The sequence below is a fragment of the Xenopus laevis genome, chromosome 5S, assembly GCF_017654675.1.
Source record: "Xenopus laevis strain J_2021 chromosome 5S, Xenopus_laevis_v10.1, whole genome shotgun sequence".
In the NCBI taxonomy this organism is placed as follows: domain Eukaryota; kingdom Metazoa; phylum Chordata; class Amphibia; order Anura; family Pipidae; genus Xenopus; species Xenopus laevis.
Window position 1 is genome coordinate 128,961,720 of NC_054380.1, and position 14,077 is coordinate 128,975,796.

Genomic DNA, 14,077 nt, shown 5'->3' on the forward strand with positions numbered 1-14,077 from the left:
ATTCTGGAGTTGTATTAGAGGCGGGATCGCAGGTGGATGATTTAGAACTACCCAAAAACCATGAGATCAGGTTGGGACTGGGAGGGTTAAAGGAGAAGGAAATTCCCTGGGTGCAAAAACCCTCCCCCCTCCCCGTGTTGCCCCCCTCCCTCCTGGCCTACCTGTCCCGCCAGGCAAATGCCCCCCGTCTGCGCAGGTCCAGTCCACGGAGTTCACAGATGCCATCTTCTCCCAAGCGGTCTTCTTCCTGCTTTGACCGGCGTTTTTGGCGCATGCGCAGTAGGAGCATTTCACCGGTACGTATCTAATGCGCATGCGCCAAAAGTCACGAAGTGAAATCGGAAAACTTTGTGACTTTTGGTGCATGCGCAGTAGATCCCGTACCGGTGAAATGCTCCTACTGTGCATGCCCCAAAAACACCGGTCAAAGCAGGAAGAAGACCGCTTGGGAGAAGATGGCGCCTGTGAACTCCGTGGACTGGACCTGCGCAGAGGGGTGAGTAACAAGTTAGGGGCATATTGGGGGGTGGGGGAAGATTAACTCATTTGACAACCTCCCTAAAACCTGTATTATTAAAGATTAAACGAGGCCCAAGCGGATATGGCAATCCATGCTGATAAGACTCTGCAAAAGGTGGAACCCTTGATAGAATATTATGATGACAAGTGACAGTTTTTAGAAGACCTAAGTGTTGGATCTTGTAGAAATAGCACCAAAAATGTAAGTATATGTTTTAGAACAGGATTTTTACAACACACTTGTTCATTACAATCAGTATAACAATAATACCGTATGGACGGCTGAGAACACGGAAAGGGGAAAAAAAATACACAAACATATTTCATTTAATAACATCAGACATAGGGAGTTGTGCAATATTATGTGGTATGCATGCAAATGAAACAGTCATGCAACAAGCATATTATGATGTCAATTGATATTTAGTTTAACATAGTTAAAAGGGCAAGTAGAGCTCTGACAAAGTAGTCCAAGAAGCAAGTGACCACTGCAACTTCACACCAGGTTTGGACAAACTGAATGACCCATTCAGAGCTTGGACTTCCATCTTTGCTGCCCAGTTTCATTAGCTATCTCAGCTGACATGGCCAAAAGTCCAAAAGAGAACTATGTTACGCTGCCTGAGCATGCTCCTTGGGTCCAATGAACTGGCTGGATTTGTAAACAATTAATTTTGGGCCCTTGGCATTTGATTTCCATAGAATTTATCTAGAAAAGTTAAACTTCAATTTAGACAGTGAAGTCTTGCTTCTAGGAAGACTTTCTTGTAGTGCTTTCTAACCCATTGAAAGGTCAACAATGGAAATCACGGAGAGTGGCTGCTAACCCGCTAGGGCACATCTATGATTTTACGGCAACTCTGTGCACTTCCCGTGGCAAGTAATGGGATTATAAATGGAGATCTTTGTGTTTGATCTTTTAGTGCCAACTCCACTTCTGCCACAGCTACTCACACACACAAACTACTGGAAAGCAGTAACCTTTTATCCAAGGGGATTTGAAAAATTACATCAGGAACAAAAATAAATTAGTACATCAGAACATTCTCAATGTAAATACAGAATCAACTTGTGTTAATATTAACATACATGCCATCATCATGCACTGATCTGTAACAATCATGGATTCACATTTGCAATGGATCTAATTAGAATTGTTATAGAGAAACTGTGCTCCACTTGGGAGAAAAAGGGGGCTCATCTTGTGTCTGCTATTGATGAAAGATTATGGATAAAGATGACTGTGTGCAACAAACGGTCAATGTGTGGAGGTGACATTGCATGACTTGGCTGATATTTTCTCCAGATACTTTAAGAGAATATATTAGATCAACTATGACCATCAGTGGTGGTGCTTCTTTGAAGTCTGTGGTGTCCAATACTGCCATGAAAGAAGCGTTGCAGCCCTTCCTACACTCTCATATGGTTTTTTCATTCAAATACCTCGCCTTTTTTCCACCTGAGCAGTTTTAAAAAAATAAAAAAATAAATAAAAAGCTCAGCAGCTAAAACCTGCCAAGCTTTTTATTTTTCTTTAGGTGGGGGTATTATTATCAGGATGCAGAGATTTCAAATTCAAGGTATTCTTAAATTGGCCCCCAAATGTAATTTTTCTTGGTCTACAAAATGTTATGCAAACTTTTCCTATGACTGTTACGGTGAACTTTCGCTATAACTCATCCATCATCCCTTGAACACTTGTAACGGGTGGTAGCACCCACCCCTAAGGGGAATAGTGGTATGGTCCAGTCATGGTTACAAACCCTCACTGTCTGGAAGGAAGAGGTATGTGAAAAAGAGATGATGAAGAGGTGCGAAAGACACAAAGGGACCACATTAACATTCTTAAAAGTTGAATAAAGTTCTTTTATGACTTTTGGAAGTGTTGGCCCTTAAAAGTGTGACCCAAACATTGCAAAGGTGAAGGCCAGACTGTTGCCAGTTGAAAACATGCAAACAAAAACCATTAAGTAGGTTAGTGGAGAAATTCAAGCCAGGCAAGATGTTTGCTCACTTTCAAAGTCAAGGAAAAAGTTTGGCCCCTGATCAAGCTCTGTGCAAGTAAGAACTTTTAAAAGATTTCCCATTTGGTACCTGGAAAATAGAAAAGCAAGAGAGAGAAAGTGCTAAGTGAGAATCATGCAGGCATCTCCGGTGCAGTTATGTGATTCGTATTAATGCCGTACCAGCTCATCAGCTCAGCCCCGTAAAGAAATGATCAGCACAGCTTCTTATACACATTTTAAACTTACTTTCAAAATCCAGGAAAAAATGTGGATAGTTTTCAATTTCCCTGGTAAGCACCTTAAGAAGATTACCCATCCCAGCACACCTAATGGATGCAATACAAAATAGCACACAATTATCAAGGCACAATTGGGAAAGACAAAATAAAAAAAGTCATTTCTTACTGAAGCATTAAGTTGCCTTCTGTAAATATAGATTTTTCACAAACCTACAACTCCCAGACGCCTAAGAGAGCAGTAGAGTAGTCACACCACAACTGAAGTACAGATGGTACTGGTTGCACTTATTCCAAGTTCTAATTAATCAAGGTAATGTGAAATTCACTCGGACAGGTAGTGGCATTATTTCTGCCTTTATTTTTGTAGGGTAACGAAAATATCTTTGCATGTATTGTCTATCCGACGATATCCACAGATGACTGCCGCTACTGCTTCTGGGATATAACGTTCGTACAACTGCTGTCTGTCAATTAATGGCCAGAACATGGATGGATTTATTATTTATCCTACTTTAATCCTACAATTGATATCAGAATGGCTAGTTTTAGATCACTGCAGTTAAACTAACGACTGCCATCTGAACGTTCGTCGTACAAGGAATGAAATCTGATGGTCTATGTCAGCTTAGGTTTCTTACTAGTACTTATATCTGCATTGTGTGGCCTACTGATCCCGACCAACATCCACGTACTACTAGTATTAGTTGGTTTGTGGATAAAATGAGGGAGGGCCCTTACTGAAGACTCCAGCTAGCCCCCAGAGTAGTCCATTACAGATAAGACTTTCTAGCCATCCTGATAAACAGACAGGCCTTGATAAATAAACCTATCATGAATGCTGCTGTAGTTCTAAGTCTAAATATAAGCAGATAAGAGTGTACATCAAATCGTAGCAGAGGGCTTGTGTCACCAATATATGGGCACCTTCAATCTGCTATGGCTTGTGCAGCTACACATTAGGGGTCCCAAACATTTTTTACGCATAAGCCACATACAATTAAGTTGAGGAGCAACAAAAAGTTCCTGGAGGTGCCAAACATGGCTGTGATTTGCTACTTTGCAGCTCCTACATGCATATGTGGTCTACAGGAAGCTCTGTTTCCATTAGACTGCCTATCCAACTAGGGGTCCCCAACCTTATTACCCATGAGCCACATCCAATTGTAAAAAGAGTTGGGGAGAAACACAAGCATGAAATAGTTCCTGGAGGTGCCAAAGAGGGCTGTGATTTGCTACTTGGTAGCTCCTATGTGCGGTCTAAGGAGGCTCTGTTTGGCAGTACATCTAGTTTCATGCAACCAAAACTTGCCTCCAAGCCAAGAATTAAAAAAAGCACCTGCCTTGAAGCCACTGGGAGCAACAGGCAAGGGGTTGGTGAGCAACATGTTGCTCGAGTCACTGGTTAGGAATCGCTGCATAATGGTTTAGCCAGTATTACAGGTAGACCATGTTATTCCTCTAGACTAGGGGAGATTGTGGATGCACACCTAAGGCCAACTTCAAAAAGTTTAAAGCCCTGTCTAAATGATTCAAGTAAATATGCAAGTGCATGTTATTTTGAAACAGGGTTTTTTTGTTACAAAGTTATGATCATAATATTGATAAGCCACCATACCACATCAAGGTAAAACCCCACATGGTGGTCCCTAACTTATTTATCTTTAGTCATAGTAAAAAAGGAACATTACCTCTCTGTGTAGTAACAATTCTTCATGTAAACATCTCCAGTGCTTTGGTTTCAAACTCTGTGCTAAATCCTCCCCCGCCAACTGCTAAGCGGCTTTTAAGAGGGAGAGACTGCCTTAACCAACGCCCATTTTAGAAAAGTAGAAGTCAGGTGTTGTAATTAAAAACAAAGTAGAGTGATATGTGCAGTTGCACAATAGTGTGTATACATGTGTAAGTGAAATGTGAAGGTGTGTATGGTAGTGGTAAGGGAAAGTGTATGTGTATTTGGGAGTATGTATGAAAGTAAGCATAGAATGAAAGGGTGTAGAAGAGAAATAAATGAAAGACACAATAAGTGTGTGTGTACATAGAGAAGTGTCTAATGGGACGTTGGTTTTTTCACGGCTAGATCCTCCCATGCCGCTAGCATCTATGGCTTTTAAAGGAGACAGATTGCACAAACCAAGGCACAACAAGTGAGGGGGACCACCAAAAGTAAAAAGGGGGGGTATGAGGGTGTTTACATAAAGGGTGTTTACATAAAGAATTGTTACTACAGAGAGGTAATGTTCCTTTTTTACTATGACTAAAGATAAATAAGTTAGGGACCACCATGTGGGGTTTTACCTTGACGTGGCATGGTGGCTTATCAATATTATGATCATAACTTTGTAACAAAAAAACCCTGTTTCAAAATTACATGCACTTGCATATTTACTTGAATCATTTAGACAGGGCTTTAAACTTTTTGAAATTGGCCTTAGGTGTGCATCCACAATCTCCCCATGTTATTCCTCTAGTCAAGTTTTATAAGAAACATTTTCCAATATGTTCAAGTGACTCCAAGTAGAGTTGTCTATAGGCTTGGTTAATAACATTTTTTATATTTAAAGGCCCTCCTCAATTGTAAAAAGTGTATTTTGAATGACCTTTAAAGAGTTTGGTAGTGTATGCCCAAACTAAGGGCCAGTTAGGGTGATATTTATGGTACACACACATTTATCTGTTGTCCTAGATATGGCCGATTGGCTGAAACACTAATGTTTTCCTATATGTGTAACCTTGTTATGTGCCAAGGGGGTTGGACCTCCAAGGGAGGCTTGAACTGAAAAAGCCTTGAATGTAAGCTCTATTCGTTTGTTATACATGTAAAAACTTATTATCCAGAATGCTCAGAACCAGGGGTATTCCCAGACAAGGAGTCTTTCCGTAATTTGTATCTCCAAACCTCAAGTCTACTAAAAGTATGCAAATCCAAGTGCCTGGCTGAGCCGAATCCTAAATATCATATGACTTTTTCATCACAGGAAGTAAAAAAGAATTTTCAACCGTGCACCACGAGCAAGGTTCCATTTTTCCCCTTGTTTCCCTAATTAGCACATACATATTAGGATTTGGTTCGGTATTTGGCCAAATCCTACAATAATGGAGTCAGCGCATCCCTAACAAAGTTTTAAATAAACCCAATAGGATGGTTTTGCCTCAAACAAAGATTAATTATATCTTAGGTGGGATCAAGTACAAGCTACTGTATTAAAAAGAGAAATAATAAAGAGAAAATAAGAGAAATTAAGAGAAAAGGGAAATTTTGATTAAAAAGGAGTGTATGGGAGATGAACTAGCTGTGAATCATAGATATCTGTATAATAGGTCTCCAGATAACTGATCCCATACCTGTACCGCATGCACAAAATCCTTACAAATGAGCAATCATATTAAAATCCGATGCTTTCTATATTCTCTGTAATCTCACAATAACATGATTTTCTCTGTCGTGGACTTCTTCCACCTTTTTCAGCAAGTCTGTCTATTTAGCAAAGATCTAGGTAGTCTGCGGGCTGCTTGAGAACAGGCATCCGCTGGTCTCTGGCCTATGTTTAACTGCAACTCCCAGGCATGCTGGGAGTCCAGCAAGTGTTAAGAACAACAGGTTTCAGATTCCGAGTTTGGGGCATTTATGATTAGCCCAATTGCAGGATGCAGTCAACAATTATAACCTGCAATATCATTAAACTGACGGAGGCTTCGAGCCTAAGGGTCTGGGCACACAGGCAGATCCGGGGAGATTAGGCGCCCGGCGACAAATCTCCTCTTCTTCGGGGCGACTAATCTCCCCGAACTGCCTCCCCGTCGGCTAAAATGTAAATCGCCGGCAGGATGGCACTTGGAGCGATTCGTTTTCCGAAGTCGACTAAAGAGATTATTTAGGATTCGGCTCAGCCAGGCACTTGGATTTGGCCGAATTCTTCTGAAAAAAAAAAAAAGCAGAATTCTGGTCAAATCCTGGATTCGGTGCATACTTTTAGTAGATTTACGGTATGGAGATCCAAATTACGGAAAGACTCCTTGTCTGGGAATACTAGAAAATCATGTAAACAATAGTCGCCCAATCTCCCCGATTGGCCTCCTCTGCATTCCCGCTGGCTAAAATGTAAAACGCCAGTGGAATGACACTTGGAGTGATTCGTTTTCTGAAGTCGCCCGAAATGTCCTCATCAGGCCAGTTTACATTTTAGCCGGCGGGAAGGCAGATTGGGGAGATTAGTTGCCCCAAAGAAGAGGAGATTTGTCGTCGGGCGACTGATCTCCTTTAAATCTGCCTGTGTGCCCTGAACTTAAAGGGAGCACCTAACAGGAATGCCGATTAAATCCCAAATAAAATGCTCTACCATTAACGTGCCTTGTTCTTTCCTCCCTGAAAAGACACTGACCATAAATCTCTATTGTACACAGCCCTCAGTATTGTCATCAAAGCTAAACCCACACACTGTTTTGACAGAGAAAGTCATTGGAAAAAGTCGTTATTTCTGGTGATCTATTTGACAACAAAAAGTTGTTTGAAGGTGAACAACCTCTTTAAGGGCCAATGTGGATTTAATTCAGTTTTTACCCCCATCTGCACATCAGGAAGAAGTGAATTTAAATATGACTCAATCTCCCAGTAATGTGGTCACCTGACATTGCAACAAACTTCCAGTTCCAAGATTCCAGGGATGTTAATGTCTCACTCTGTAGATTTGTTTATGACTAAAGGGCCACATAATGGATACCCTCCTTCCCTTGATTTTTCGGATAATTATCTTAAAGAGATACAAACACCAGAAATTAACCTTTTCCCTGCCAAGCACGTAGGTACTACGTTCTGGCAGGAAAAGGCTCTGACTGCCAAGCAAGTAGTACCTACGTGCTGCGCAGTTCAGGGTCCCTCGCTGCACTGGCGGCTTTAGCCGCCGTTCAGGCGAGTCTGCGGCGTCCCCAACCCCTTAGGCAACGAGCTAAGCGGGTTCCCACATCGGTCCTGCATCGCGGGGCCCCGACTTCAGGCTCTTAGCTAATGCAGAGTCGCATGGCAAGTCGCAGACCTCGTGGGACACGATCCAGCGCAGCCCAATCACTTCCTGTGAGCGATCCTGGGCCCTCCAACGCTGCCAAGGACTCCCCCCAGCCACAGAAACGGTAAGTGGCATTTCTTAACTGATTTACGCACATTTACACACTCACAGGTATGTACAGACACACTACACATGTAACTAAAGGTAGGTTTTTTTTTTTTTTTGCTTTTCTGGATTTTTTTTCTTTTGTACACTTACATACTTTTGCACATATTTACACACTTACATACACATAGACACATTTACACACTTTTTAGAGCTGCACACACAGTAGTTCTTCATTTTATCAGTTTTCCACTTGTTCGCTAAAAACTGTTTATTTCACAGCGTGACTATTGGATCAAGCATTCTGACCGCTAGCCTTGCTGTCGGATCAGTTATTTTGTTATGTCATTGATTTGCCGAATTGTTTTTTATTTTGTATGATTTTATGCTTGCAGTTATTTGCATTGTTGTTTTTTCTAGTGTCGTTTGTACTTTGATCAATTGGAGTACAAACAATTTTTTTTTAGCAATTTTGGATTTGCTACAATGTGTACGTTTCAAAAATATATGGTTTTGGGGGGGTCTTTCTGCTGTTAGAGGGTCTTGGGCACATAATATTCAGTCCAGGGTCTATTTTCACAGAAGGTGAATCGGCAGCGGAGAAAATTCATATGCACTATTTTTATTTGGGGACCGCACATGCCAGATGCTTTGGTATATTGGGCATCAAACTGTTCAGTAGACCCTTGGTGTCAATATTTAGGGTGTTTTACAATTGTAGGTACGAAATTAGGAGAAATAAATGCGGCCAATTGCAATATTTTTAGAAAATTTTCAGAAATGTCATAAAAACTGCTGCCTTTAGCGTTGCTTTGCAATATGGTAGTTTGGCGTAGAAAGACATAATTACCTATTTTGGATTCGTCAGAATGTGTACTTTCCAAAAAAATATATGGTTTTGGGGGGTATTTGTGCCGTTAGGGGGTTTTGTGGTGCAATACACAGTCACTGGTATACACTGTTACATATACTGGTATGTAACATTTTAGAGTCTGAACCGGAATTACTGAACTGCCAGACTCAAACACCAGAGACAGGGACATTCACCTTTAAAACTTAGATTTTGGAAAAAACTTAAAAAATAAATAATGAAAGTAATTGAAAAAAGTCTTTATTTTTGGGGAACAATCTAAAAACCACTGAATTGAAAAAAGTGTTTGGAAGGTGAACAACCCCTTTAATAAATAAACCCCCCCCCCCCCCCCGATGAAAAAGTTGTTATGAAATACAAGGCTATTGTTTCTAAGAATTTTAGGACAAATATTACTGCTCTGATTGCTGTTTTGGTGTCGAGAGAGACATTTTTGCATGTTTGCCTTGCTCCAAATATTAGGTAAGGTTTATTTAAGCAAAAAGTTTAAGTATTATCTAGCGCACAACTACATGAAGCAAGACGAGTGTGGGTAAAATCTCTGCTCACAGTATATGTATGTATAATTAATTATGAACCATTATAAATGTATTACTCCCATAGACTCAATTTTATCCATATTTTTAGATATAATTTCCTTTTTCTCTCTAATAATAAAACAGTAGCTTGTACTTGATCCCAAAGAAGATATAATTAATCCTTATTGGAAGCAAAACAAGCCTATTGAGTTTATTATTTACATGATTTTCTAGTAGACTTAAGGTATGAAGATCCAAATTACGAAAAGATCTGTTATCCGGAAAACCCCAGGTCCCAAGCATTCTGGATAGCAGGTCCCATACCTGTACTTTTGATTCCTCCTCTTCCAGTAAAGGGTGAAGAACCTTTTAAGCAGGTAGTAGATGAAATGTATATTGTATACGGATTTTCCAAACATCACTAGATAGTAACTGCACGGGGTTCTAGATACCACAGTGGCAGGAGGGCTGCCCCTTCCAAGACCCTTGAAGGCAACTAGCAGCAACCAAAATTGTGAGTTTTTCTCCAAAATAATAACCAAAAAAAAATATATTTAAAAATGCAAGCCATTTATTAGGACAAACAGGTGAGGCGTAAAGCATTTCGTGCCTGTTGGGGCACTTACTCATAGACTAAAGGCAACACCTGTCCATGGTCCAGTAACAAGGTGGCCGGCACATCGGTTTACGGTTTAGATTGGAAGAGCTAGAAATAGGTTGGTCGCACTCATTCTTTTTCCCCTAATAAGAATCCTAAGCAATATCTCAAAATATATATTTAGGGCAGAGAATGAGCAGGTTGCCCTTTGGCTGAGCCTGGACATCATTTAATTGCACTTATAAAGAATTTCTTTTAGATCCATCCCATTTAAAGAATGAAACAGCTTTTCTAAATCCCAGGACATTTTCTCAAAACGATAATAGTGTTATTTATCCACCAGGGGGCGCATGTTATCACATAATGCACCAATTCCACTGAATCTTTACAGGGCGTTATTATGGGCAACTACAGAAACTACAAACATTCATTAGAACGGCTTAATCAGGTTATACAGCAGATCAATTGCAAAATTAGGGATAGTTCTAATAAAATGTACATTGTTGGGCTGCACTAATTGCATTTAAAGGAGAACTAAACACTAAAAATGAATAGGGCTAAAAATGGCATTTTATATAGTGAACTTATTGCACCAGCCTAAAGTTTGAGCTTGTCAATAGCAGCAATGATCCAGGACTTCAAACTTGTCACAGGGGGTCACCATCTTGGAAAGTGTCTGTGACACTCACATGCTCAGTGGGCTCTGAGCAGCTGTTGAGAAGCTAAGCTTAGGGGTCGTCACCAATTATCCAGCAGAAAATGAGCTTCCCCTGTAATATAAGCTGATGCTACAGGTTTGCTGATTATTAAATTCTGATGCTAATTGCACTGGTTTCTGTGCTGCCATGTAGTAATTATGTGTATTAATTACTAATCAGCCTTATATTGTGACATTTCTATTCTATGTGTACTGTATATTGTGAGTGGGTCCCTAAGCTCAGTAAGTGACAGCAGCACAGAGCATGTGCAGTGAATCAGCAGAAAAGAAGATGGGGAGCTACTGGGGCATCTTTGGAGACACAGATCTTTACTGCTAAAGGGCCGTGGTTGCCTTGGGCTGGTACAGAAGCACAAACGATAATGTACAACATTTCTACCTACTTTTTTAGTTGAACTTTCCTTGTCCTTTAAATTAAATAAGCCCCTTTTAGATGCTTCATTTTACAAACTTCATCCTCATATGGCCCCAAAGCAGTGCCCCTCAATTAGCTTTTCATGTCATTTACATTAAGGAGCAGATTTATCAAGGGGCGAATTTAAAATTCAAATATGAAATTCAAATGAGTTTTTTTTATGGTCCAAACTGTCAAATGCCAACTAGGGAGTAATTCAAATTCGATTAGTTTTTAATAAAATTAGATTTTCGAGATTTATCATACACTGGACCTTAAAGAATCAATAACATCTAAAACCTGATGAATTGTTTAAGTCAATGGGAGACGTCCATGGATCAATTTGGAGTTGTTGTTTGCAGCCTTACTGACACTTGGTTGTTTTTTTTTTTTGGAGAATCGAGTTTTTTAAATTCAAACCGAATTTGATTCGAGTTTTCGGGTCAATCCTATTCACCAGAGTTTTAAAAATTTGATTTTTATAATACATTTCAATTGGTCGAATATTGAGTTCATGGGAGTTTTAAAAAGCTGACATGAATTTCGAAATTCAACCCTTGATAAATGTGCCTCTAAGTTTGAGCTAAGCCAGGCTTCCTTACTTACTCACCCTCAGTCGTCCGCTAAATGCAGAGCTCTGGTTCTCTCTAGCTTTCCTACCTGTCTTATTTGCTTTCACCTTGCCACTATCACTTATTTTTGCTTTAAAGGAACAATTCAGTGTAAAAATAAAAACTAGGTAAATAAATAGGCTGTGCAAAATAAAACATGTTTCTAATATAGTTAGTTAGTCAAAAATGTAATGTATAAAGGCTGGAGTGACTGGATGTGTAACATAATAGCCAGAACACTACTTCCTGCTTTTCAGCTCTCTAACTCTGAGTTAGTCAGTGACTATAAGGGGGGCCACATGGGAAATAACTGTTCAGTGAGTTTGCAATTGATCCTCAGCATTCAGCTCAGATTCAAAAGCAACAGTTCTGTCCCATTGGTTACTGTCTGGTAACCAATCAGTGGAAACCTGAAAAGCAGGAAGCAGTGTTCTGGCTATTATGTTACATATCCAGTCACTCCAGCCTTTAAACTAGGGATGCACCGAATCCAGGATTTGGTTCGGGATTCAGCCTTTTTCAGCAGGATTCAGCCGGATCTTTCTGCCAGGCCAAACCGAATCAGAATATGCATATGTAAATTAGGGGCGGGGAGGGAAATCGTGTGACTTTTTGTCACAAAACAAGGAAGTAAAAAAAGGTTTCCCCTTCCCACCCCTAAATTTCCATATGCAAATTAGGATTCGGAATGCGGCCGAAATCCAAAATAATGGATTTCGTGCATCCCTACTTTATACACTACATTTTTGGCTAACTAACTATTTTAGAAACATTTTTTATTTTGCACAGCCTATTTACCCAGTTTTTATTTTTACACTGACCTGTTCCTTTACTATCCCACAGCCTTGCCTTCTCTTTGTCTAGGTTGCGGCCTTTAGGATGGCCAATGACAAGCTCCCAAAAGACTCCGGCTGTGTTATAATTCCAGTACTGTGTATCAGAAGTTTTTGGTTCTCCTAATAAAACTAGAGGCCACTGATGCAAAAACTGATTTAGACAAAACAAAAAGACTGGGTACAAAGTAAAAAGGCCCAGTCAGTCTGGATTACATAAGCAGCTTGGTGGGCGAAAGAGAGTTTAGCAAGCGGGCGGTTTCCGGTGACAGTTAATGGGGTCCTTTAATACGGATTTTTTGCTTGTGTGCTGGTTGGACAGACAGTGTGTTCTTTAAATGTTGGCAAATGTCATTCCATTACAATGGCGTCCTCAAGCCCACGCTCCACTCACTGCTGGGAACACAAGTGCTGTTTGTTATGCTGGGATAGGCCACTCTTATTTATGAGAAGCCTCTACATTCTCTGGGAAGCAGCGCCTGTAGCTCAATGTTTAGAGCTTCAGAATATATATTTGGGAATATATAAAAGGTATATAACCAAACAATGTCTGTGCCTGAAAACAATGTGTATTGAAGCAGAGCAGAACTGGGAAACTGCACATCACAGTTGGTTGGGCTAAAAAATGAGAGGAGCATAGATGAACTGCACCTGTCGGTTGGGCTAAGCAATGAGAGGAGCATAGCTGAACTGCACATGACAGTTGGTTGGGCTAAAGAAACGAGAGGCACATAGCTAAACTGCACATGACAGTTGGTTGGGCTAAAAAATGAGAGGAGCATAGACGAACTGCACCTGTCGGTTGGGCTAAGCAATGAGAGGCGCATAGCTGAACTGCACATGACAGTTGGTTGGGCTAAAAAAATGAGAGGAGCATAGATGAACTGCACCTGTCGGTTGGGCTAAGCAATGAAAGGAGCATAGCTGAACTGCACATGACAGTTGGTTGGGCTAAAAAATGAGAGGAGCATAGATGAAATGCACATGACAGTATGTTAGGCTAAGCAATGAGAGGAGCATAGATGAACTGCACCTGTCGGCTGGGCTAAGCAATGAGAGGAGCATAACTAAACTGCACATGACAGTTGGTTGGGCTAAAAAAAAATAAGAGGAGCATAGCTGAACTGCACATGACAGTCGGTTGGGCTAAAAAATGAGAGGAGCATAGATGAACTGCACCTGTCGGTTGGGCTAAGCAAAGAGAGGAGCATAGTTAAACTGCACATGACAGTTGGTTGGGCTAAAAAATGAGAGGAGCCTAGATGAAATGCACATGACAGTTTGTTAGGATAAGCAATGAGAGGAGCATAGTTCCACCCTACATTGTGCCTTACACACAGGCATTTCACCCTAGTCTTTCTTACAGGCCTGTACTGACACAGGTGCATCCAAGCGCCAAACACAAGTAGAACATTCCATGATGTGTTATCCCTGCATTTAAGGGCAGAGGAAAGCAGGCTGAAATGTTCAGATGTAAGGGCCCGTAGAGAGGAGCCTAATCAGAAGATTTATAACAAGGGCAATGGAGGGTGAGTTAGGACCATATCAATAATAAGGACACTAATGAATCACTGGGAACTTCTCCCACCGCGACTATTGTTTCCTAATCTCGTATCCGAGTTCTTGTGTCTGTAGCCCCTAAATCCCCGCTGGCCTAATACTGCT

At 40.7% G+C, this 14,077-nt stretch overlaps 1 protein-coding gene across 4 annotated transcripts in view; it reads right to left on the minus strand.

Moving 5' to 3' along the window:
- cyria.S (CYFIP related Rac1 interactor A S homeolog) overlaps positions 1-14,077 on the minus strand; it is a 50,093-nt gene that overhangs the window by 17,980 nt on the left and 18,036 nt on the right. For 2 of the 4 annotated variants that reach the window (XM_041564072.1, XM_018264616.2), the window contains exon 3: positions 2,534-2,613. In XM_041564072.1, the coding sequence (XP_041420006.1) occupies positions 2,534-2,606 (73 nt within the window). In that variant the 5' untranslated portion in view covers positions 2,607-2,613. Of the gene's footprint in view, positions 1-2,533; positions 2,614-2,771; positions 2,852-14,077 lie in introns of all 4 variants that reach the window. The other 2 variants (XM_041564071.1, NM_001096858.1) reach the window with 2 other exon arrangements.